This window comes from Oncorhynchus mykiss, chromosome 22 (assembly GCF_013265735.2).
Source record: "Oncorhynchus mykiss isolate Arlee chromosome 22, USDA_OmykA_1.1, whole genome shotgun sequence".
NCBI classification, from domain to species: domain Eukaryota; kingdom Metazoa; phylum Chordata; class Actinopteri; order Salmoniformes; family Salmonidae; genus Oncorhynchus; species Oncorhynchus mykiss.
In genome coordinates this window covers 47,980,261-48,008,071 of record NC_048586.1, presented here as the reverse complement: position 1 = coordinate 48,008,071, position 27,811 = coordinate 47,980,261, and the positions used below count along the sequence as shown (strand labels likewise).

The window sequence follows — 27,811 nt, the reverse complement described above, 5'->3', positions numbered from 1 at the left end:
AGACTGTAGCAGTTATTAATTCAGACCCATAACCAGTCAGATGGTGGTAGACTATAGCAGTTATTAATTCAGACCCATAACCATTCAGATGGGGGTAGGCTATAGCAGTTATTAATTCAGACCCATAACCATTCAGATGGTGGTAGACTATAGCAGTTATTAACTCAGACCCATAACCACTCAGATGGTGGTAGACTATAGCAGTTATTAATTCAGACCCATAACCATTCAGATGGTGGTAGACTATAGCAGTTATTAATTCAGACCCATAACCATGCAGATGGTGGTAGACTATAGCAGTTATTAATTCAGACCCATAACCATTCAGATGGTGAGAGACTATAGCAGTTATTAATTCAGACCCATTACCATTCAGACGGTGGAAACTATAGCAGTTATTAATTCAGACCCATAAGCATTCAGATGGTGGTAGACTATAGCAGTTATTAATTCAGACCCAAAACCATTCAGACCAATAACAATTCAGATGGTGGTAGACTATAGCAGTTATTAATTCAAACCCATAACCATTCAGATGGTGTTAGACTATAGCAGTTATTAATTCAGACCCATTACCATTCAGATGGTGGAAACTATAGCAGTTATTAATTCAGACCCATAACCATTCAGACCCATAACAATTCAGATGGTGGTAGACTATAGCAGTTATTAATTCAGACCCATAACCATTCAGACCCATAACCATTCAGATGGTTGTAGACTATAGCAGTTATTAATTCAGACCCATAACCAGTCAGATGGTGGTAGACTATAGCAGTTATTAATTCAGACCCATAACCAATCAGATGATGGTAGACTATAGCAGTTATTAATTCAGACCCATAACCAGTCAGATGTTGGTAGACTATAGCAGTTATTAATTCAGACCCATAACCATTCAGACCCATAACCATTCAGACCCATAACCATTCAGATGGTGGTAGACTATAGCAGTTATTAATTCAGACCCATAACCATTCAGATGGTGGTAGACTATAGCAGTTATTAATTCAGACCCATAACCATTCAGATGGTGGTAGACTATAGCAGTTATTAATTCAGACCCATAACCATTCAGATGGTGGTGCACTATAGCAGTTATTAATTCAGACACATAACCATTCAGACCCATAACCATTCAGATGGTGGTAGACTATAGCAGTTATTAATTCAGATCCATAACCATTCAGACCCATAACCATTCAGACACATAACCATTCAGATGGTGGTAGACTATAGCAGTTCTTAATTCAGACCCATAACCATTCAGATGGTGGTAGACTATAGCAGTTATTAATTCAGACCCATAACCATTCAGACCCATAACCATTCAGATGGTGTAAACTATAGCAGTTATTAATTCAGACCCATAACCATTCAGATGGTGGTAGACTATAGCAGTTATTAAATCAGACCCATAACCACTCAGATGGTGGTAGACTATAGCAGTTATTAATTCAGACCCATATCCATTCAGATGGTGGAAACTATAGCAGTTATTAATTCAGACCCATAACCATTCAGACCCATAACCATTCAGACCCATAACCATTCAGATGGTGGTAGACTATAGCAGTTATTAATTCAGACCCATAACCATTCAGATGGTGGTAGACTATAGCAGTTATTAATTCAGACCCATAACCATTCAGATGGTGGTAGACTATAGCAGTTATTAATTCAGACCCATAACATTTCAGACCCATAACCATTCAGATGGTGGAAACTATAGCAGTTATTAATTCAGACCCATAACCATTCAGATGGTGGTAGACTATAGCAGTTATTAATTCAGACCCATATCCATTCAGATGGTGGTAGACTATAGCAGTTATTAATTCAGACCCATAACCATTCAGATGGTGGTAGACTATAGCAGTTATTAATTCAGACCCATAACCATTCATATGGTGGTAGACTATAGCAGTTATTAATTCAGACCCATAACCATTCAGATGGTGGTAGACTATAGCAGTTATTAATTCAGACCCATAACCATTCAGATGGTGGAAACTATAGCAGTTATTAATTCAGACCCATAACCATTCAGACCCATAACCATTCAGACCCATAACCATTCAGATGGTGGTAGACTATAGCAGTTATTAATTCAGACCCATAACCATTCAGATGGTGGTAGACTATAGCAGTTATTAATTCAGACCCATAACCATTCAGATGGTGGTAGACTATAGCAGTTATTAATTCAGACCCATAACATTTGAGACCCATAACCATTCAGATGGTGGAAACTATAGCAGTTATTAATTCAGACCCATAACCATTCAGATGGTGGTAGACTATAGCAGTTATTAATTCAGACCCATAACCATTCAGATGGTGGTAGACTATAGCAGTTATTAATTCAGACCCATAACCATTCAGATGGTGGTAGACTATAGCAGTTATTAATTCAGACTCATAACCATTCAGATGTTGGTAGACTATAGCAGTTATTAATTCATACCCATAACATTTCAGACCCATAACCATTCAGATGGTGGAAACTATAGCAGTTATTAATTCAGACCCATAACCATTCAGATGGTGGTAGACTATAGCAGTTATTAATTCAGACCCATAACCATTCAGATGGTGGTAGACTATAGCAGTTATTAATTCAGACCCATAACCATTCAGATGGTGGTAGACTATAGCAGTTATTAATTCAGACCCATAACCATTCAGATGGTGGTAGACTATAGCAGTTATTAATTCAGACCCATAACCATTCAGATGGTGGAAACTATAGCAGTTATTAATTCAGACCCATAACCATTCAGACCCATAACCATTCATACCCATAACCATTCAGATGGTGGTAGACTATAGCAGTTATTAATTCAGACCCATAACCATTCAGATGGTGGTAGACTATAGCAGTTATTAATTCATACCCATAACATTTCAGACCCATAACCATTCAGATGGTGGAAACTATAGCAGTTATTAATTCAGACCCATAACCATTCAGATGGTGGTAGACTATAGCAGTTATTAATTCAGACACATAACCATTCAGACCCATAACCATTCAGATGGTGGAAACTATAGCAGTTATTAATTCAGACCCATAACCATTCAGATGGTGGTAGACTATAGCAGTTATTAAATCAGACCCATAACCATTCAGATGGTGGTAGACTATAGCAGTTATTAAATCAGACCCATAACCATGCAGATGGTGGTAGACTATATCAGTTATTAATTCAGACCCATAACCATTCAGACCCATAACCATTCAGATGGTGGTAGACTATAGCAGTTATTAATTCAGACCAATAACCATTCAGACCCATAACCATTCAGATGGTGGTAGACTATAGCAGTTATTAATTCAGTCCCTTAACCATTCAGATGGTGGTAGACTATAGCAGTTATTAATTCAGACCCATAACCATTCAGATGGTGGTAGACTATAGCAGTTATTAATTCAGACCCATAACCATTCAGACCCATAACCATTCAGATGGTGGTAGACTATAGCAGTTATTCATTCAGACCCATAACCATTCAGACCCATAACCATTCAGATGGTGGTAGACTATAGCAGTTATTAATTCAGACCCATAACCATTCAGATGGTGGTAGACTATAGCAGTTATTATTTCAGACCCATTACCATTCAGATGGTGGTAGACTATAGCAGTTATTAATTCAGACCCATTACCATCCAGATGGTGGTAGACTATAGCAGTTATTAATTCAGACCCATAACCATTCAGATGGTGGTAGACTATAGCAGTTATTATTTCAGACCCATTACCATTCAGATGGTGGTAGACTATAGCAGTTATTAATTCAGACCCATTACCATCCAGATGGTGGTAGACTATAGCAGTTATTTATTCAGAACCATAACCATTCAGATGGTGGAAACTATAGCAGTTATTAATTCAGACCCATAACCATTCAGATGGTGGTAGACTATAGCAGGTATTAATTCAGACCCATAACCATTCAGATGGTGGAAACTATAGCAGTTATTAATTCAGACGCATAACCATTCAGACCCATAACCATTCAGACCCATAACCATTCAGATGGTGGTAGACTATAGCAGTTATTAATTCAGACCCATAACCATTCAGATGGTGGTAGATTATAGCAGTTATTAATTCAGACCCATAACCATTCAGATGGTGTTAGACTATAGCAGTTATTAATTCAGACCCATAACATTTCAGACCCAAAACCATTCAGATGGTGGAAACTATAGCAGTTATTAATTCAGACCCATAACCATTCAGATGGTGGTAGACTATAGCAGTTATTCATTCAGACCCATAACCATTCAGATGGTGGTAGACTATAGAAGTTATTAATTCAGACCCATAACCATTCAGACCCATAACCATTCAGATGGTGGTAGACTATAGCAGTTATTAATTCAGACCCATAACCATTCAGACCCATAACCATTCAGACACATAACCATTCAGATGGTGGTAGACTATAGCAGTTCTTAATTCAGACCCATAACCATTCAGATGGTGGTAGACTATAGCATTTATTAATTCAGACCCATAACAATTCAGACCCATAACCATTCAGATGGTGGAAACTATAGCAGTTATTAATTCAGACCCATAACCATTCAGATGGTGGTAGACTATAGCAGTTATTAAATCAGACCCATAACCATTCAGACCCATAACCATTCAGATGGTGGAAACTATAGCAGTTATTAATTCAGACCCATAACCATTCAGATGGTGGTAGACTATAGCAGTTATTAAATCAGACCCATAACCATTCAGATGGTGGTAGACTATAGCAGTTATTAAATCAGACCCATAACCATGCAGATGGTGGTAGACTATAGCAGTTATTAATTCAGACCCATAACCATTCAGGCACATAACCATTCAGATGGTGGTAGACTATATCAGTTATTAATTCAGACCCATAACCATTCAGACCCATAACCATTCAGATGGTGGTAGACTATAGCAGTTATTAATTCAGACCAATAACCATTCAGACCCATAACCATTCAGATGGTGGTAGACTATAGCAGTTATTAATTCAGACCCTTAACCATTCAGATGGTGGTAGACTATAGCAGTTATTAATTCAGACCCATAACCATTCAGATGGTGGTAGACTATAGCAGTTATTAATTCAGACCCATAACCATTCAGACCCATAACCATTCAGATGGTGGTAGACTATAGCAGTTATTCATTCAGACCCATAACCATTCAGACCCATAACCATTCAGATGGTGGTAGACTATAGCAGTTATTAATTCAGACCCATAACCATTCAGATGGTGGTAGACTATAGCAGTTATTATTTCAGACCCATTACCATTCAGATGGTGGTAGACTATAGCAGTTATTAATTCAGACCCATTACCATCCAGATGGTGGTAGACTATAGCAGTTATTTATTCAGAACCATAACCATTCAGATGGTGGAAACTATAGCAGTTATTAATTCAGACCCATAACCATTCAGATGGTGGTAGACTATAGCAGGTATTAATTCAGACCCATAACCATTCAGATGGTGGAAACTATAGCAGTTATTAATTCAGACGCATAACCATTCAGACCCATAACCATTCAGACCCATAACCATTCAGATGGTGGTAGACTATAGCAGTTATTAATTCAGACCCATAACCATTCAGATGGTGGTAGATTATAGCAGTTATTAATTCAGACCCATAACCATTCAGATGGTGTTAGACTATAGCAGTTATTAATTCAGACCCATAACATTTCAGACCCAAAACCATTCAGATGGTGGAAACTATAGCAGTTATTAATTCAGACCCATAACCATTCAGATGGTGGTAGACTATAGCAGTTATTCATTCAGACCCATAACCATTCAGATGGTGGTAGACTATAGAAGTTATTAATTCAGACCCATAACCATTCAGACCCATAACCATTCAGATGGTGGTAGACTATAGCAGTTATTAATTCAGACCCATAACCATTCAGACCCATAACCATTCAGACACATAACCATTCAGATGGTGGTAGACTATAGCAGTTCTTAATTCAGACCCATAACCATTCAGATGGTGGTAGACTATAGCATTTATTAATTCAGACCCATAACAATTCAGACCCATAACCATTCAGATGGTGGAAACTATAGCAGTTATTAATTCAGACCCATAACCATTCAGATGGTGGTAGACTATAGCAGTTATTAAATCAGACCCATAACCATTCAGACCCATAACCATTCAGATGGTGGAAACTATAGCAGTTATTAATTCAGACCCATAACCATTCAGATGGTGGTAGACTATAGCAGTTATTAAATCAGACCCATAACCATTCAGATGGTGGTAGACTATAGCAGTTATTAAATCAGACCCATAACCATGCAGATGGTGGTAGACTATAGCAGTTATTAATTCAGACCCATAACCATTCAGGCACATAACCATTCAGATGGTGGTAGACTATATCAGTTATTAATTCAGACCCATAACCATTCAGACCCATAACCATTCAGATGGTGGTAGACTATAGCAGTTATTAATTCAGACCAATAACCATTCAGACCCATAACCATTCAGATGGTGGTAGACTATAGCAGTTATTAATTCAGACCCTTAACCATTCAGATGGTGGTAGACTATAGCAGTTATTAATTCAGACCCATAACCATTCAGATGGTGGTAGACTATAGCAGTTATTAATTCAGACCCATAACCATTCAGACCCATAACCATTCAGATGGTGGTAGACTATAGCAGTTATTCATTCAGACCCATAACCATTCAGACCCATAACCATTCAGATGGTGGTAGACTATAGCAGTTATTAATTCAGACCCATAACCATTCAGATGGTGGTAGACTATAGCAGTTATTATTTCAGACCCATTACCATTCAGATGGTGGTAGACTATAGCAGTTATTAATTCAGACCCATTACCATCCAGATGGTGGTAGACTATAGCAGTTATTTATTCAGAACCATAACCATTCAGATGGTGGAAACTATAGCAGTTATTAATTCAGACCCATAACCATTCAGATGGTGGTAGACTATAGCAGGTATTAATTCAGACCCATAACCATTCAGATGGTGGTAGACTATAGCAGTTATTAATTCAGACCCATAACCATTCAGATGGTGTAAACTATAGCAGTTATTAATTCAGACCCATAACCATTCAGACCCATAACCATTCAGACCCATAACCATTCAGATGGTGGTAGACTATAGCAGTTATTAATTCAGACCCATAACCATTCAGATGGTGGTAGATTATAGCAGTTATTAATTCAGACCCATAACCATTCAGATGGTGTTAGACTATAGCAGTTATTAATTCAGACCCATAACATTTCAGACCCAAAACCATTCAGATGGTGGAAACTATAGCAGTTATTAATTCAGACCCATAACCATTCAGATGGTGGTAGACTATAGCAGTTATTCATTCAGACCCATAACCATTCAGATGGTGGTAGACTATAGAAGTTATTAATTCAGACCCATAACCATTCAGACCCATAACCATTCAGATGGTGGTAGACTATAGCAGTTATTAATTCAGACCCATAACCATTCAGACCCATAACCATTCAGACACATAACCATTCAGATGGTGGTAGACTATAGCAGTTCTTAATTCAGACCCATAACCATTCAGATGGTGGTAGACTATAGCATTTATTAATTCAGACCCATAACAATTCAGACCCATAACCATTCAGATGGTGGAAACTATAGCAGTTATTAATTCAGACCCATAACCATTCAGATGGTGGTAGACTATAGCAGTTATTAATTCAGACCCATAACCATTCAGATGGTGGTAGACTATAGCAGTTATTAATTCAGACCCATAACCATTCAGATGGTGGTAGACTATAGCAGTTATTAATTCAGACCCATAACCATTCAGATGTTGGTAGACTATAGCAGTTATTAATTCAGACCCATAACATTTCAGACCCATAACCATTCAGATGGTGGAAACTATAGCAGTTATTAATTCAGACCCATAACCATTCATATGGTGGTAGACTATAGCAGTTATTAATTCAGACCCATAACCATTCAGATGGTGGTAGACTATAGCAGTTATTAATTCAGACCCATAACCATTCAGATGGTGGTAGACTATAGCAGTTATTAATTCAGACCCATAACCATTCAGATGGTGGTAGACTATAGCAGTTATTAATTCAGACCCATAACCATTCAGATGGTGGAAACTATAGCAGTTATTAATTCAGACCCATAACCATTCAGACCCATAACCATTCATACCCATAACCATTCAGATGGTGGTAGACTATAGCAGTTATTAATTCAGACCCATAACCATTCAGATGGTGGTAGACTATAGCAGTTATTAATTCATACCCATAACATTTCAGACCCATAACCATTCAGATGGTGGAAACTATAGCAGTTATTAATTCAGACCCATAACCATTCAGATGGTGGTAGACTATAGCAGTTATTAATTCAGACCCATAACCATTCAGATGGTGGTAGACTATAGCAGTTATTAATTCAGACCCATAACCATTCAGACCCATAACCATTCAGATGGTGGAAACTATAGCAGTTATTAATTCAGACCCATAACCATTCAGATGGTGGTAGACTATAGCAGTTATTAAATCAGACCCATAACCATTCAGATGGTGGTAGACTATAGCAGTTATTAAATCAGACCCATAACCATGCAGATGGTGGTAGACTATATCAGTTATTAATTCAGACCCATAACCATTCAGACCCATAACCATTCAGATGGTGGTAGACTATAGCAGTTATTAATTCAGACCAATAACCATTCAGACCCATAACCATTCAGATGGTGGTAGACTATAGCAGTTATTAATTCAGACCCATAACCATTCAGATGGTGGTAGACTATAGCAGTTATTAATTCAGACCCATAACCATTCAGATGGTGGTAGACTATAGCAGTTATTAATTCAGACCCATAACCATTCAGACCCATAACCATTCAGATGGTGGTAGACTATAGCAGTTATTCATTCAGACCCATAACCATTCAGACCCATAACCATTCAGATGGTGGTAGACTATAGCAGTTATTAATTCAGACCCATAACCATTCAGATGGTGGTAGACTATAGCAGTTATTATTTCAGACCCATTACCATTCAGATGGTGGTAGACTTTAGCAGTTATTAATTCAGACCCATTACCATCCAGATGGTGGTAGACTATAGCAGTTATTAATTCAGACCCATAACCATTCAGATTGTGGTAGACTATAGCAGTTATTATTTCAGACCCATTACCATTCAGATGGTGGTAGACTATAGCAGTTATTAATTCAGACCCATTACCATCCAGATGGTGGTAGACTATAGCAGTTATTTATTCAGAACCATAACCATTCAGATGGTGGAAACTATAGCAGTTATTAATTCAGACCCATAACCATTCAGATGGTGGTAGACTATAGCAGGTATTAATTCAGACCCATAACCATTCAGATGGTGGAAACTATAGCAGTTATTAATTCAGACGCATAACCATTCAGACCCATAACCATTCAGACCCATAACCATTCAGATGGTGGTAGACTATAGCAGTTATTAATTCAGACCCATAACCATTCAGATGGTGGTAGATTATAGCAGTTATTAATTCAGACCCATAACCATTCAGATGGTGTTAGACTATAGCAGTTATTAATTCAGACCCATAACATTTCAGACCCAAAACCATTCAGATGGTGGAAACTATAGCAGTTATTAATTCAGACCCATAACCATTCAGATGGTGGTAGACTATAGCAGTTATTCATTCAGACCCATAACCATTCAGATGGTGGTAGACTATAGAAGTTATTAATTCAGACCCATAACCATTCAGACCCATAACCATTCAGATGGTGGTAGACTATAGCAGTTATTAATTCAGACCCATAACCATTCAGACCCATAACCATTCAGACACATAACCATTCAGATGGTGGTAGACTATAGCAGTTCTTAATTCAGACCCATAACCATTCAGATGGTGGTAGACTATAGCATTTATTAATTCAGACCCATAACAATTCAGACCCATAACCATTCAGATGGTGGAAACTATAGCAGTTATTAATTCAGACCCATAACCATTCAGATGGTGGTAGACTATAGCAGTTATTAAATCAGACCCATAACCATTCAGACCCATAAACATTCAGATGGTGGAAACTATAGCAGTTATTAATTCAGACCCATAACCATTCAGATGGTGGTAGACTATAGCAGTTATTAAATCAGACCCATAACCATTCAGATGGTGGTAGACTATAGCAGTTATTAAATCAGACCCATAACCATGCAGATGGTGGTAGACTATAGCAGTTATTAATTCAGACCCATAACCATTCAGGCACATAACCATTCAGATGGTGGTAGACTATATCAGTTATTAATTCAGACCCATAACCATTCAGACCCATAACCATTCAGATGGTGGTAGACTATAGCAGTTATTAATTCAGACCAATAACCATTCAGACCCATAACCATTCAGATGGTGGTAGACTATAGCAGTTATTAATTCAGACCCTTAACCATTCAGATGGTGGTAGACTATAGCAGTTATCAATTCAGACCCATAACCATTCAGATGGTGGTAGACTATAGCAGTTATTAATTCAGACCCATAACCATTCAGACCCATAACCATTCAGATGGTGGTAGACTATAGCAGTTATTCATTCAGACCCATAACCATTCAGACCCATAACCATTCAGATGGTGGTAGACTATAGCAGTTATTAATTCAGACCCATAACCATTCAGATGGTGGTAGACTATAGCAGTTATTATTTCAGACCCATTACCATTCAGATGGTGGTAGACTATAGCAGTTATTAATTCAGACCCATTACCATCCAGATGGTGGTAGACTATAGCAGTTATTTATTCAGAACCATAACCATTCAGATGGTGGAAACTATAGCAGTTATTAATTCAGACCCATAACCATTCAGATGGTGGTAGACTATAGCAGGTATTAATTCAGACCCATAACCCTTCAGATGGTGGTAGACTATAGCAGTTATTAATTCAGACCCATAACCATTCAGATGGTGTAAACTATAGCAGTTATTAATTCAGACCCATAACCATTCAGACCCATAACCATTCAGACCCATAACCATTCAGATGGTGGTAGACTATAGCAGTTATTAATTCAGACCCATAACCATTCAGATGGTGGTAGATTATAGCAGTTATTAATTCAGACCCATAACCATTCAGATGGTGTTAGACTATAGCAGTTATTAATTCAGACCCATAACATTTCAGACCCAAAACCATTCAGATGGTGGAAACTATAGCAGTTATTAATTCAGACCCATAACCATTCAGATGGTGGTAGACTATAGCAGTTATTCATTCAGACCCATAACCATTCAGATGGTGGTAGACTATAGAAGTTATTAATTCAGACCCATAACCATTCAGACCCATAACCATTCAGATGGTGGTAGACTATAGCAGTTATTAATTCAGACCCATAACCATTCAGACCCATAACCATTCAGACACATAACCATTCAGATGGTGGTAGACTATAGCAGTTCTTAATTCAGACCCATAACCATTCAGATGGTGGTAGACTATAGCATTTATTAATTCAGACCCATAACAATTCAGACCCATAACCATTCAGATGGTGGAAACTATAGCAGTTATTAATTCAGACCCATAACCATTCAGATGGTGGTAGACTATAGCAGTTATTAAATCAGACCCATAACCATTCAGATGGTGGTAGACTATAGCAGTTATTAATTCAGACCCATAACCATTCAGATGATGGTAGACTATAGCAGTTATTAATTCAGACCCATAACCAGTCAGACCCATAACCATTCAGATGGTGGTAGACTATAGCAGTTATTAAATCAGACCCATAACCATTCAGATGGTGGTAGACTATAGCAGTTATTAAATCAGACCCATAACCATTCAACTGGTGGTAGACTATAGCAGTTAGTAATTCAGACCCATAACCATTCAGATGATGGTAGACTATAGCAGTTATTAATTCAGACCCATAACCATTCAGGCCCATAACCATTCAGATGGTGGTAGACTATATCAGTTATTAATTCAGACCCATAACCATTCAGACCCATAACCATTCAGATGGTGGTAGACTATAGCAGTTATTAATTCAGACCCATAACCATTCAGACCCATAACCATTCAGATGGTGGTAGACTATAGCAGTTATTAATTCAGACCCATAACCATTCAGATGGTGGTAGACTATAGCAGTTATTAATTCAGACCCATAACCAGTCAGATGGTGGTAGACTATAGTAGTTATTAATTCAGACCCATAACATTTCAGACCCATAACCATTCAGATGGTGGTAGACTATAGGAGTTATTATTTCAGACCCATAACCATTCAGATGGTGGTAGACTATAGCAGTTATTAATTCAGACCCATAACCAGTCAGATGGTGGTAGACTATAGTAGTTATTAATTCCGACCCATTACCATCCAGATGGTGGTAGACTATAGCAGTTATTCATTCAGACCCAAAACCATTCAGATGGTGGTAGACTATAGCAGTTATTAATTCAGACCCATAACCATTCAGACCCAGAACCATTCAGATGGTGGAAACTATAGCAGTTATTAATTCAGACCCATAACCATTCAGATGGAGGTAGACTACAGCAGTTATTAATTCAGACCCATAACCATTCAGATGGTGGTAGACTATAGCAGTTATTAATTCAGACCCATAACCATTCAGATGGTGGTAGACTATAGCAGTTATTATTTCAGACCCATAACCATTCAGATGGTGGTAGACTATAGCAGTTATTAATTCAGACCCATAACTATTCAGACCCATAACCATTCAGATCCATAACCATTCAGACCCATAACCACTCAGACCCATAACCACTCAGACCCATAACCATTCAAATCCATAACCATTCAGATGGTGGTAGACTATAGCAGTTATTAATTCAGACCCATAACCATTCAGACCCATAACCATTCAGATCCATAACCATTCAGACCCATAACCACTCAGACCCATAACCATTCAGACCCATAACCATTCAGACCCATAACCATTCAGATGGTGGTAGGCTATAGAGTTATTAATTCAGTCCCATAACCATTCAGATAGTGGTAGACTATAGCAGTTATTAATTCAGACCCAGAACCATTCAGATGGTGGAAACTATAGCAGTTATTAATTCAGACCCATAACCATTCAGATGGTGGTAGACTACAGCAGTTATTAATTCAGACCCATAACCATTCAGATGGTGGTAGACTATAGCAGTTATTAATTCAGACCCATAACCATTCAGATGGTGGTAGACTATAGCAGTTATTATTTCAGACCCATAACCATTCAGATGGTGGTAGACTATAGCAGTTATTAATTCAGACCCATAACCATTCAGACCCATAACCATTCAGATCCATAACCATTCAGACCCATAACCACTCAGACCCATAACCACTCAGACCCATAACCATTCAGATGGTGGAAACTATAGCAGTTATTAATTCAGACCCATAACCATTCAGACCCATAACCATTCAGACCCATAACCATTCAGATGGTGGTAGACTATAGCAGTTATTAATTCAGACCCATAACCATTCAGATGGTGGTAGACTATAGCAGTTATTAATTCAGACCCATAACCATTCAGATGGTGGTAGACTATAGCAGTTATTAATTCAGACCCATAACATTTGATACCCATAACCATTCAGATGGAGGTAGACTACAGCAGTTATTAATTCAGACCCATAACCATTCAGATGGTGGTAGACTATAGCAGTTATTAATTCAGACCCATAACCATTCAGATGGTGGTAGACTATAGCATTTATTATTTCAGACCCATAACCATTCAGATGGTGGTAGACTATAGCAGTTATTAATTCAGACCCATAACCATTCAGACCCATAACCATTCAGATCCATAACCATTCAGACCCATAACCACTCAGACCCATAACCACTCAGACCCATAACCATTCAAATCCATAACCATTCAGATGGTGGTAGACTATAGCAGTTATTAATTCAGACCCATAACCATTCAGACCCATAACCATTCAGATCCATAACCATTCAGACCCATAACCACTCAGACCCATAACCATTCAGACCCATAACCATTCAGACCCATAACCATTCAGATGGTGGTAGGCTATAGAGTTATTAATTCAGTCCCATAACCATTCAGATAGTGGTAGACTATAGCAGTTATTAATTCAGACCCAGAACCATTCAGATGGTGGAAACTATAGCAGTTATTAATTCAGACCCATAACCATTCAGATGGTGGTAGACTACAGCAGTTATTAATTCAGACCCATAACCATTCAGATGGTGGTAGACTATAGCAGTTATTAATTCAGACCCATAACCATTCAGATGGTGGTAGACTATAGCAGTTATTATTTCAGACCCATAACCATTCAGATGGTGGTAGACTATAGCAGTTATTAATTCAGACCCATAACCATTCAGACCCATAACCATTCAGATGGTGGTAGACTATAGCAGTTATTCATTCAGACCCATAACCATTCAGACCCATAACCATTCAGATGGTGGTAGACTATAGCAGTTATTAATTCAGACCCATAACCATTCAGATGGTGGTAGACTATAGCAGTTATTATTTCAGACCCATTACCATTCAGATGGTGGTAGACTATAGCAGTTATTAATTCAGACCCATTACCATCCAGATGGTGGTAGACTATAGCAGTTATTTATTCAGAACCATAACCATTCAGATGGTGGAAACTATAGCAGTTATTAATTCAGACCCATAACCATTCAGATGGTGGTAGACTATAGCAGGTATTAATTCAGACCCATAACCCTTCAGATGGTGGTAGACTATAGCAGTTATTAATTCAGACCCATAACCATTCAGATGGTGTAAACTATAGCAGTTATTAATTCAGACCCATAACCATTCAGACCCATAACCATTCAGACCCATAACCATTCAGATGGTGGTAGACTATAGCAGTTATTAATTCAGACCCATAACCATTCAGATGGTGGTAGATTATAGCAGTTATTAATTCAGACCCATAACCATTCAGATGGTGTTAGACTATAGCAGTTATTAATTCAGACCCATAACATTTCAGACCCAAAACCATTCAGATGGTGGAAACTATAGCAGTTATTAATTCAGACCCATAACCATTCAGATGGTGGTAGACTATAGCAGTTATTCATTCAGACCCATAACCATTCAGATGGTGGTAGACTATAGAAGTTATTAATTCAGACCCATAACCATTCAGACCCATAACCATTCAGATGGTGGTAGACTATAGCAGTTATTAATTCAGACCCATAACCATTCAGACCCATAACCATTCAGACACATAACCATTCAGATGGTGGTAGACTATAGCAGTTCTTAATTCAGACCCATAACCATTCAGATGGTGGTAGACTATAGCATTTATTAATTCAGACCCATAACAATTCAGACCCATAACCATTCAGATGGTGGAAACTATAGCAGTTATTAATTCAGACCCATAACCATTCAGATGGTGGTAGACTATAGCAGTTATTAAATCAGACCCATAACCATTCAGATGGTGGTAGACTATAGCAGTTATTAATTCAGACCCATAACCATTCAGATGATGGTAGACTATAGCAGTTATTAATTCAGACCCATAACCAGTCAGACCCATAACCATTCAGATGGTGGTAGACTATAGCAGTTATTAAATCAGACCCATAACCATTCAGATGGTGGTAGACTATAGCAGTTATTAAATCAGACCCATAACCATTCAACTGGTGGTAGACTATAGCAGTTAGTAATTCAGACCCATAACCATTCAGATGATGGTAGACTATAGCAGTTATTAATTCAGACCCATAACCATTCAGGCCCATAACCATTCAGATGGTGGTAGACTATATCAGTTATTAATTCAGACCCATAACCATTCAGACCCATAACCATTCAGATGGTGGTAGACTATAGCAGTTATTAATTCAGACCCATAACCATTCAGACCCATAACCATTCAGATGGTGGTAGACTATAGCAGTTATTAATTCAGACCCATAACCATTCAGATGGTGGTAGACTATAGCAGTTATTAATTCAGACCCATAACCAGTCAGATGGTGGTAGACTATAGTAGTTATTAATTCAGACCCATAACATTTCAGACCCATAACCATTCAGATGGTGGTAGACTATAGGAGTTATTATTTCAGACCCATAACCATTCAGATGGTGGTAGACTATAGCAGTTATTAATTCAGACCCATAACCAGTCAGATGGTGGTAGACTATAGTAGTTATTAATTCCGACCCATTACCATCCAGATGGTGGTAGACTATAGCAGTTATTCATTCAGACCCAAAACCATTCAGATGGTGGTAGACTATAGCAGTTATTAATTCAGACCCATAACCATTCAGACCCAGAACCATTCAGATGGTGGAAACTATAGCAGTTATTAATTCAGACCCATAACCATTCAGATGGAGGTAGACTACAGCAGTTATTAATTCAGACCCATAACCATTCAGATGGTGGTAGACTATAGCAGTTATTAATTCAGACCCATAACCATTCAGATGGTGGTAGACTATAGCAGTTATTATTTCAGACCCATAACCATTCAGATGGTGGTAGACTATAGCAGTTATTAATTCAGACCCATAACTATTCAGACCCATAACCATTCAGATCCATAACCATTCAGACCCATAACCACTCAGACCCATAACCACTCAGACCCATAACCATTCAAATCCATAACCATTCAGATGGTGGTAGACTATAGCAGTTATTAATTCAGACCCATAACCATTCAGACCCATAACCATTCAGATCCATAACCATTCAGACCCATAACCACTCAGACCCATAACCATTCAGACCCATAACCATTCAGACCCATAACCATTCAGATGGTGGTAGGCTATAGAGTTATTAATTCAGTCCCATAACCATTCAGATAGTGGTAGACTATAGCAGTTATTAATTCAGACCCAGAACCATTCAGATGGTGGAAACTATAGCAGTTATTAATTCAGACCCATAACCATTCAGATGGTGGTAGACTACAGCAGTTATTAATTCAGACCCATAACCATTCAGATGGTGGTAGACTATAGCAGTTATTAATTCAGACCCATAACCATTCAGATGGTGGTAGACTATAGCAGTTATTATTTCAGACCCATAACCATTCAGATGGTGGTAGACTATAGCAGTTATTAATTCAGACCCATAACCATTCAGACCCATAACCATTCAGATCCATAACCATTCAGACCCATAACCACTCAGACCCATAACCACTCAGACCCATAACCATTCAGATGGTGGAAACTATAGCAGTTATTAATTCAGACCCATAACCATTCAGACCCATAACCATTCAGACCCATAACCATTCAGATGGTGGTAGACTATAGCAGTTATTAATTCAGACCCATAACCATTCAGATGGTGGTAGACTATAGCAGTTATTAATTCAGACCCATAACCATTCAGATGGTGGTAGACTATAGCAGTTATTAATTCAGACCCATAACATTTGAGACCCATAACCATTCAGATGGAGGTAGACTACAGCAGTTATTAATTCAGACCCATAACCATTCAGATGGTGGTAGACTATAGCAGTTATTAATTCAGACCCATAACCATTCAGATGGTGGTAGACTATAGCAGTTATTATTTCAGACCCATAACCATTCAGATGGTGGTAGACTATAGCAGTTATTAATTCAGACCCATAACCATTCAGACCCATAACCATTCAGATCCATAACCATTCAGACCCATAACCACTCAGACCCATAACCACTCAGACCCATAACCATTCAAATCCATAACCATTCAGATGGTGGTAGACTATAGCAGTTATTAATTCAGACCCATAACCATTCAGACCCATAACCATTCAGATCCATAACCATTCAGACCCATAACCACTCAGACCCATAACCATTCAGACCCATAACCATTCAGACCCATAACCATTCAGATGGTGGTAGGCTATAGAGTTATTAATTCAGTCCCATAACCATTCAGATAGTGGTAGACTATAGCAGTTATTAATTCAGACCCAGAACCATTCAGATGGTGGAAACTATAGCAGTTATTAATTCAGACCCATAACCATTCAGATGGTGGTAGACTACAGCAGTTATTAATTCAGACCCATAACCATTCAGATGGTGGTAGACTATAGCAGTTATTAATTCAGACCCATAACCATTCAGATGGTGGTAGACTATAGCAGTTATTATTTCAGACCCATAACCATTCAGATGGTGGTAGACTATAGCAGTTATTAATTCAGACCCATAACCATTCAGACCCATAACCATTCAGATCCATAACCATTCAGACCCATAACCACTCAGACCCATAACCACTCAGACCCATAACCATTCAAATCCATAACCATTCAGATGGTGGTAGACTATAGCAGTTATTAATTCAGACCCATAACCATTCAGACCCATAACCATTCAGATCCATAACCATTCAGACCCATAACCACTCAGACCCATAACCACTCAGACCCATAACCATTCAGACCCATAACCACTCAGACCCATAACCATTCAGACCCATAACCATTCAGATGGTGGTAGACTATAGCAGTTATTAATTCAGACCCATAACCATTCAGATGGTGGTAGACTATAGCAGTTATTAATTCAGACCCATAACCATTCAGACCCATAACCATTCAGACTCATAACCATTCAAATGGTGGTAGACTATAGCAGTTATTAATTCAGACCCATCACCATGCAGACCCAGAACCAGTCAATCTTCTTGAAGAGAAGTGAAAGCCTTCTGCATCTAATTCGTGTCCAATGTTATTCAAGCATGTCATTAGAACGTTAAAGATAAGGACAATAAAACTCATTTAATTTAACTCGTGAAAGCGAGAAAGGAATGAATGAAGCAATAGAGAGAGAAAGAGGAGGTAGGCTACTGACATCAGGGTAGATATTATGAAAGATATGCAACAGATTTCAAAACTGTTATTACATTTGCTAGCCTATACTTGTAACTGTGTAGGATGCATGTGCTGCAACTTAATCACATGTTCTCTCCCTGCTTCATCACGGTTTGAATGATGTGTGTAATTCCAGTCCATATAACACGGTATAATATAATACAGTACAGTAATACAGTTCACCCTTAAAAAGATTAGCCTACTGATTTACCCAAGAGAGCGTAGCTACATTGTGTTTTTCTGTCGTGCATAATGTGCAGTAGTCTACATCATATATTTATTGGATAACAGCACAATGACAAAAACATCATTTATTTTTTTGCTTGGGCTCATTAGAATGTTCACGCTGATCAAAGCTCTGATCAAATGCAGACATATTTATATGCTTTAGAGTGGTTTTGAATGCTTTAGAATCCTTTAGAATCCTTTAGAATGCTTTAGAATGCTTTAGAATCCTTTAGAATGCTTTTGAATGCTTTTGAATGACACTTCCGATTTTAGCGGGAAATACTCGGTTATCTAGTAGGAAAGTGATTTATTCTCGGGATGGAAGATTTGTAAAATACCGGGAAAATATTCAACCCTAGTGTGTGTGGGGGAGGAAGAGAGAGTTGGAGAGAGAGCACAGTCAGGGAGTGAGAGGGAGTGACTGAGGGCTGAGAGACTGCAGGGGCTGAAGAAGAGAGAGAAAGGATAGAAGGATGGGTCAGTGAATTAAATTAATGTGACTTCAGTTGTGATAACTAAAGATGCCCTCTCACCTCAACGATGGAGTCCAAGTCATCTTTGCCGTACCACTCCGGCTCGTACATGTCAGACAGACACTCCTGAAGGTTCTTGGAGGATTCGTGCATCGCTGTAGACAGACAGAGAGACAGGCAGACAGACGGACGGACAGATGGACAGTAGGACAGACAGACAGACGGATAGACAGACAGACAGACAGACAGACAGACAGACAGACAGACATGACAGACAGACAGGCATCAGTGGAGAGGATTGTACAGACCAAAATAATGACTTATGGGCAGATAGCATGAGGGCAGATAGCATGAGGGCAGAGTGTCTTATCAAATCATGTTTCTGCATTGAACATCAACACCTGGCATCTAACTGTTACAATCTCCATTGAGAATTTGTTTTTGTCCAGGACTAAGCTTAATCTATGTCTGGAAATCCAGCCCTAACATGCCACACCGCCTGCGTTGCGTTGCACGAGCCTTGCAAAATATTTACACATACATGCTATTCAGTCATTTCATCCAAACTGCTCGCGCGCGTCAACGAGCGTCTGCGTAGCCAGGCGCTAAAATAGAACTTGGCGCTTGACGCTCAGCAAAGCCCGCCTCTCCCATTTCCTCATTGTTTTTTTCAGGAGCCTATAACCATGTGGGTGATTGAGAGATGAACTGGAGGTTCACACTCCAGTCCAGTTGGTGGTGCTAATGCACTTTAAAATCGGTTGACAACCGCCAATTCAAATCCATAGAAGAAGAAGTGATTACTAGAAACTAACTTTTATCTGTGGGTTTAATTGTCAGAGTAAAGAACACATGGTTTTGTGTGACTCCAAATGGGTCCAGTAAAAAAGGACCTCGCTAAATGTCCATGAATGTTTCATGTGTGTTTTTTGACCTGTCCCCAAATGAATACAGTTGGTTCAGAGTCCATTTTGATATTTCAACCTGCGTGTTTTGATCGTGTCTGATGTGGGATGGACAAAATCAACTATGCGCTCGATGGCGCACGCGGGTGCACGTACGTGCCCGGAGTAGTCAGCGTGTTAGAGTCTCGATTAAATTATAATCTTACTTTGTACTGCAGCCAGATAGGCTCTAAGGTCTTAGAGTCTAGATTAAATTATAATCTTACTTTGTACTGCAGCCAGGTAGGCTCTAAGGTCTTAGAGTCTAGATTAAATTATAATCTTACTTTGTACTGCAGCCAGGTAGGCTCTAAGGTCTTTTTGCAGTTTGGATCCCTCTGTCTGAGAAGGGAACATAAAACATGTCATTGTACACAGATCATGGCTTTTGTTGGAGGAGGCAGATCATTTTTAATTAAAAGACTAATATTGTTTGTTGACTCTTACATATTGTTTGTTGAAGTTGATCACTCCTTCCTCAAATGCAACATCTCTGGTCTCATCTGCTTTACCCAACTTCTGCATTACCTGGGAAAAAATACATTGAACAAAGACATACCTTTAACATTCATCTTTATCCTGGCCAGTTATACAGGAGAGGTACATATGTAAAACAATCCTTGTCTCATTTATACAAGAGAGGTATATATGTAAAACAATCCTTGTCTCATTTATACAGGAGATATACAGGTACGCCCTACAGACTTGGCCTAGCTCATGTATCAGACATCAGACTCTGTATCAAGCAGAGGGGGGCAGCAGGGTAGCCTAGTGGTTAGAGTGTTGGACTAGTAACCGGAAGTCCCCGGAGCTGACAAGGTACAAATCTGTCATTCTGCCCCTGAACAGGCTGTTCCTGGGCCGTCATTGAAAATAAGAATTTGTTCTTAACTGACTTGCCTAGTTAAATAAAGGTAAAATAAAAGAGCTGGTACTCAAAAATAACTGTTTTATGAGTTGAAGTGACTTTTTCCTTCCAATTAAAGGAACTGTTATGGGGAGAACGATGGCCCCAAAATATGACAATCTTTACATGGAACTCTTACAAACATGATCGCATTCTCAACCCTGAGAAAAATACCTTTCTATCCAAGATCAAACTATATCGACGTTACATAGACGATACATTGGCATTAACCTGATGTTCAGTGAAAATCTTTAAAAAGTGGAATGGTCATTTTCGTTTCACCGTGGACTTTGATTACTTCAGCGTCAGCTTCCTTGGCATTCAGATCACCAAAGAAAAGGACACGCTCGTCACCGATCTATACGGGAAGCCCACAGATCGAAAGACGCTTCTAAGAAGTGATAGTTTCCTCTAAAGAAAAGCCTCCCGATCAGTCAGTTTAATGTGTCTGTCGAATCTGTAGCTGCTTTCTTCCAACAAAGTACAGTTTTGATGAACAGATTTCGGGATAGAGATTATTCCGAGGAGTGCCTACAATCAGCTGGGGAACGCATCATGGACACTAGCCAATTGGATAGCTTGAAATCCTCAGTACGCAAAAAGACTGACCCGAGGATACAATGTTTTGTGGAATATTCTCCTCTGGGATATGTGCCATGCAAGATACAATCAAAAAACATTGGCACATTATTAGTTCAGACCCCAGATGATTCAGTTCAGACCTCAGATGATTCAGTTCAGAACCCAGATGATTCAATTCAGACCTCAGATGATTCAGTTCAGACCTCAGATGATTCAGTTCAGACCTCAGATGATTCAGTTCAGACCTCAGATGATTCAGTTCAGACCTCAGATGATTCAGTTCAGACAGCAGATGATTTAGTTCAGGCCCCAGATGATTCAGTTCAGACCCCAGATGATTCAGTTCAAACCCCAGATCACAAAGACAGTCTCAGAGTAGATCATTTACAGTGTAATAGATAACTATGCTTTGTTGAAAGGAACAACATTTTTTCCGGGGAAACAAATAGCTACTTTGGAGTTGACTACAACTATTTGAGTACAGATTAGAGGTCGACCGATTAATCGGAATGGCCGATTAATTAGGGCCGATTTCAAGTTTTCATAACAATCGGAAATCGGTATTTTTGGGCGCCAATATGCCGATAAAAAAATTACAAATAAATAAATGTATACCTTTATTTAATCTTTATTTAACTAGGCAAGTCAGTTAAGAACACATTCTTATTTTCAATGACGTCCTAGGAACAGTGGGTTAACTGCCTTGTTCAGGGGCAGAACGACAGATTGTCATCTTGTCAGCTCAGGGGATCCAATCTTGCAACCTTACATTTAACTAGTCCAACGCAATAACGACCTGCCTCTCTCTCATTGCACTCCACAAGGAGAGACTGCCTGTTACGCGAATGCAGTAAGCCAAGGTAAGTTGCTAGCTGGCATTAAACTTATCTAATGAAAAACAATCAATCATAATCACTAGTTAACTACACATGGTTGATGATATTACTAGATATTATCTAGCATGTCCTGCGTTGCATATAATCTGACTGAGCATACAAGTATCTGACTGAGCGGTGGTAGGCAGAAGCAGGCGTGTAAACATTCATTCAAACAGCACTTTCGTGCGTTTTGCCAGCAGCTCTTCATTGTGCGTCAAGCATTGCGCTGTTTATGACTTCAAGCCTATCAACTCCCAAGATGAGGCTGGTGTAACCGAAGTGAAATGGCTAGCTAGTTAGCGCGCGCTAATAGCATTTCAAACGTCACTCGCTCTGAGCCTTCTAGTAGTTGTTTCTCTTGCTCTGCATGGGCAACGCTGCTTCGAGAGTGGCTGTTGTAGTTGTGCTGCTGGTTAGAGCCCAGGGAGGAGCGAGGAGAGGGACGGAAGCTATACTGTTACACTGGCAATACTAAAGTGCCTATAAGAACATCCAATAGTCAAAGGTTAATGTAATACAAATGGCATAGAGGGAGTCCTATAATTCCTATAATAACTACAACCTAAAACCTCTTACCTGGGAATATTGAAGACTCATGTTAAAAGGAACCACCAGCTTTCATATGTTCTCATGTTCTGAGCAAGGAACTGAAACGTTAGCTTTTTTACATGGCACATATTGCACTTTCACTTTCTTCTCCAACACTTTGTTTTTACATTATTTAAACCAAATTGAACATGTGTCATTATTTACTTGAGGCTAAATTGATTTTATTGATGTATTATATTAAGTTAAAATAAGTGTTCATTCAGTATTGTTGTAATTGTCATTATTACAAATACATTTTTTTTAAAAATCGGACGATTAATCGGTATCGTCTTTTTTGGTCATCCAATAATCGGTATCGGTATCGTCGTTGAAATATCATAATCGGTCGACCTCTAGTACAGATCTCAGAAAGCAAAAACTTTTTATAAATATTTGAATATTATTAGATTGGCTGCCTTCAAATAATGGCAGAACTGTATCTTGAACTGAATGTTGAAGATATAAATATAATGAATAGAACACACACAATCTTCCATGCCATCTGACAGTCATATTGGATCTACTCAATACATTTCTATTTATTTTACCTTTATTTAACTAGGCAAGTCAGTTAAGAACAAATTCTTATTTTCAATGACGGCCTAGGAACAGTGGGTTAACTGCCTGTTCAGGGGCAGAACGACAGATTTGTACCTTGTCAGCTCGGGGATTTGAACTTGCAACCTTTCCGGTTACTAGTCCAACGCTCCAACCACTAGGCTACCCTGCCGAACGTTATGTAAATAAATGTCCATTCTCCTGAAAGTGCATTGCCTCAGGTGTACATACTCAAGTAAAACAAATTAACTAATGATATTTTGTACAGAGAAGTATAAATAAGTTGTGACGCTCAACTCCTGTATGGCTCTTTCAACATGCCACTGAAAAGGTTGAAAGCTGCAATAGATTTTCATGGTACCTGAAAATATTGCAGAATACTTCAAAGTCATTCGCAAACATTACAAACAGCAAGTTGTATGCTAACACAGCAAATTATCCATTTGTTTTATTTTTATCAACACTGAAAGTGTTGAGTCTGTGGACACATATAGACACTGGAACAGTGTTCTACTAACAAACTGCTTAGTGTAAAGCCTTATTCAAATATTTCCCTGTGTGCCTTTCCTTTTTAGTAAAAATTGTAGTTACTCCCCATGACTGTACTTGTTAGTGAGCTAGTCAGCTAGTCAGATACTAAGTGAATATGTAAAAAAAAACGTTTAGTTTCTTTTGCACAATAACATACGTATTTCACGGCCTAGTTTTACCCCAATATATGGGCCTGAAACTCATACACATTACTTTCCATCAAAACCATGCCTAACATTATCATATTTCCCAGCATGCTCTATTGCCGGTTTATTTTTTTATTTTTTCAATATCTATGTTTGTGAATGTACATTTATTACATTTATTGATTAACCTTATGCTACACAAAGATAATAACATAACATTTTCTAAAACTAATACAATCAGTTAGTTCGATTTTTTTGGCACCCGTAATTGAAATGAATTGAAATAGCTTAGGTATATCTAATCCACCCAATATATGTAGTAACTCCCTTTCTATGCAATTGTAAAGCACTTGTCTAAGTCTTATGTAACAACAATGTTGATTTGTAATATAATCACAATGTTACAACACATGTATAAAAACTGGATGTCAATTGTTACTGTGTTACCTTAGGTCACTCACTATTAACATATATTTGTCGTGTCATTTTTAAGCTCAAAAGTGTTTCTCCTGTATTTAAATCTACCTATAGGCTAGATTCATATCAAAGAGCCCTCCCAACCATGTGCTAATGATCTTATATATAGACTAATTCAACTAACTGTTGTAGTTTTTTGGTTCTTCATGACATATTTGGCAGCCATCAAATAAAAAATGTAAAAAAAACGTTTAAATCAAAACAATTAAATCCATTTGAATGCCACTTTGTAACACAACAAAATGTTTTTAGAAAACGTGTGAGAAAAAAGGAGCGTGAATAGTTTCTGAAGGAACAGTACATGTTGTCCATCCCCCACCTCCCATCTAGTCATTCCCTCCCTCTGTTGTCCATCCCCCACCTCCCATCCAGTCATTCCCTCCCTCTGTTGTCCATCCCCCACCTCCCATCCAGTCATTCCCTCCCTCTGTTGTCCAATAGGGATACAAGGCCACTAATACCATCAGGTCATATACCATTTGAATTACAGCTAAATTAGGCTTTTTATTATATTTTAAATTAACTATAGTATATCAAATCTAACCGGAAACGGAATGCTTTTAGGTTATGGGCGCTGCATGGAATGTAATCGACAATATTGTTATTGAATAGTCACTGCACTATTGCAGGCCGGATTAGTGAATTCATTTAATTTGCAGAACATTGCATTGGTTTAGCTATACAATTACTTATTTTGCTCAATTTCTACATACATATCTACATGTTTGCGGCCGATAGGTATACTGTTAAAAGGGATGAGTGTAATGAAATAACGGATGAATTAAGGACATATCCTGACGACCGCAGGCCTACTAGGTTTTTAAAGGTTGACGGTCATGATGATGCGTCATTGAGTCCTCTCCGGGTGATGTCATTTGGATGGAACCAGATATAACGGAAAATAACGCATTTACGTTATTCAATATCTTACCTTCTCTTGGGCCCGTGTTAATTTTTTCTGCACGTTACTGGCAAGTTTCCCCGCAGTAACCCCCTTCCCCATCCCCATCTCTGCCATCTTGTCTTCCGATAAACTCTCGATTCAATAAAAGAAAAATAACGACTCTCTACCGAGGAAGTAGCGACATCAACGTCGACGGAAAAAGTAGTCACCACTCGTGATAGTAGGCCTTTGTAACGGTAACGTTTCGGAACGGGTGTCTGTGTGTGGCGAACAGACACAGCGAATGGTTTTCCAGTTTCCAGCTATGCGTAGGGTGGCCTACCGTTATGTCCGTCAGATGATAATAATAACCAATGCAGAAGGGTTACCCCTTAAAGCGACAAGCTCACGGAGCCCACTGCTCAATCCAGTATTTACTACTGTAGTTTTCCCTTTATGCACTTGGTGGCGACATTGCTTTGCTCAGCTCACCAAATACAATTTAAAGTCTAGCTTTTGGACTAATGTCTCGGCTTATTTTTTTACACTTTGTGAGGAAGTACTGTAAAATTAGTACGGAAACACTACTAGACCAAAACAATAGGCTAGATACAGACAAAGGCCGAGGTTAGTGTCACTGCATCATACCTTCGTACTGTAACATATTCTGTGGGAACGCAGCCGGTATAGTGGCGCTGTCCATGGTGCTGAATGACTTTTAGCCTACAACTTTGGTACCTGTGGTGGTGCTGAATGGACAGCATAGTTGTGTGTGTGACAGTTGTGGACCAACGACACAACACAAGGAGAGGGTTTGGCCTATATTTGTCTTAAAATATGCTCTATACACACTATATATACTATGCACACTATATATACTACACACACTATACACACTATATACACTAAATACACAACACACTATATATACTATACACACTATATATACTATACACACTATATATACTATACACACTATATATACTATACACACTATATATACTATACACACTATACACACTATATATAATATACACACTATACACACTATATATACTATACACACTATATATACTATACACACTATACACACTATATATACTATACACACTATACACACTATATATAATATACACACTATACACACTATATATACTATACACACTATATATACTATACACACTATATACACTATAAACACTATATAAACATACAGTTGAAGTCGGAAGTTTACATACACCTTAGCCAAATACATTTAAACTCAGTTTTTCCACAATTCCTGACATTTAATCCTAGTAAAAATGGCCTGCGTTGGGTCAGATAGGATCACCACTTTATTTTAAGAATGTGAAATGCCAGAATAATAGTAGAGAGAATTATTTATTTCAGCTTTTATTTCTTTCATCACATTCCCAGTGGGTCAGAAGTTTACATACACTCAATTAGTATTCGGTAGCGTTGCCTTTAAATTGTTTAACTTGGTTTAAACATTTTGTGTAGCCATCCACAAGGTTGCCACAATAAGTTGGGTGAATGTTGGCCCATTCCTCCTGACAGAGCTGGTGTAACTGAGTCAGGATTGCAGGCCTC

General features: G+C 38.4%; 1 protein-coding gene across 4 annotated transcripts in view; it reads right to left on the bottom strand.

Moving 5' to 3' along the window:
- LOC110501952 (myc box-dependent-interacting protein 1) overlaps positions 1-26,602 on the bottom strand; it is a 61,398-nt gene extending 34,796 nt beyond the window's left edge. For 3 of the 4 annotated variants that reach the window (XM_036959462.1, XM_036959463.1, XM_036959465.1), the window contains exons 1-4: positions 26,270-26,602; positions 21,119-21,199; positions 20,959-21,013; positions 19,788-19,882 (exon numbers count right to left, since the gene is read on the bottom strand). In XM_036959462.1, coding sequence (XP_036815357.1) covers positions 19,788-19,882; positions 20,959-21,013; positions 21,119-21,199; positions 26,270-26,356 — 318 coding nt within the window. In that variant the 5' untranslated portion in view covers positions 26,357-26,602. The remainder of the gene's footprint in view (positions 1-19,787; positions 19,883-20,958; positions 21,014-21,118; positions 21,200-26,269) is intronic. The other variant, XM_036959464.1, reaches the window with a different exon arrangement.
- Positions 26,603-27,811: the final 1,209 nt, after the last annotated feature.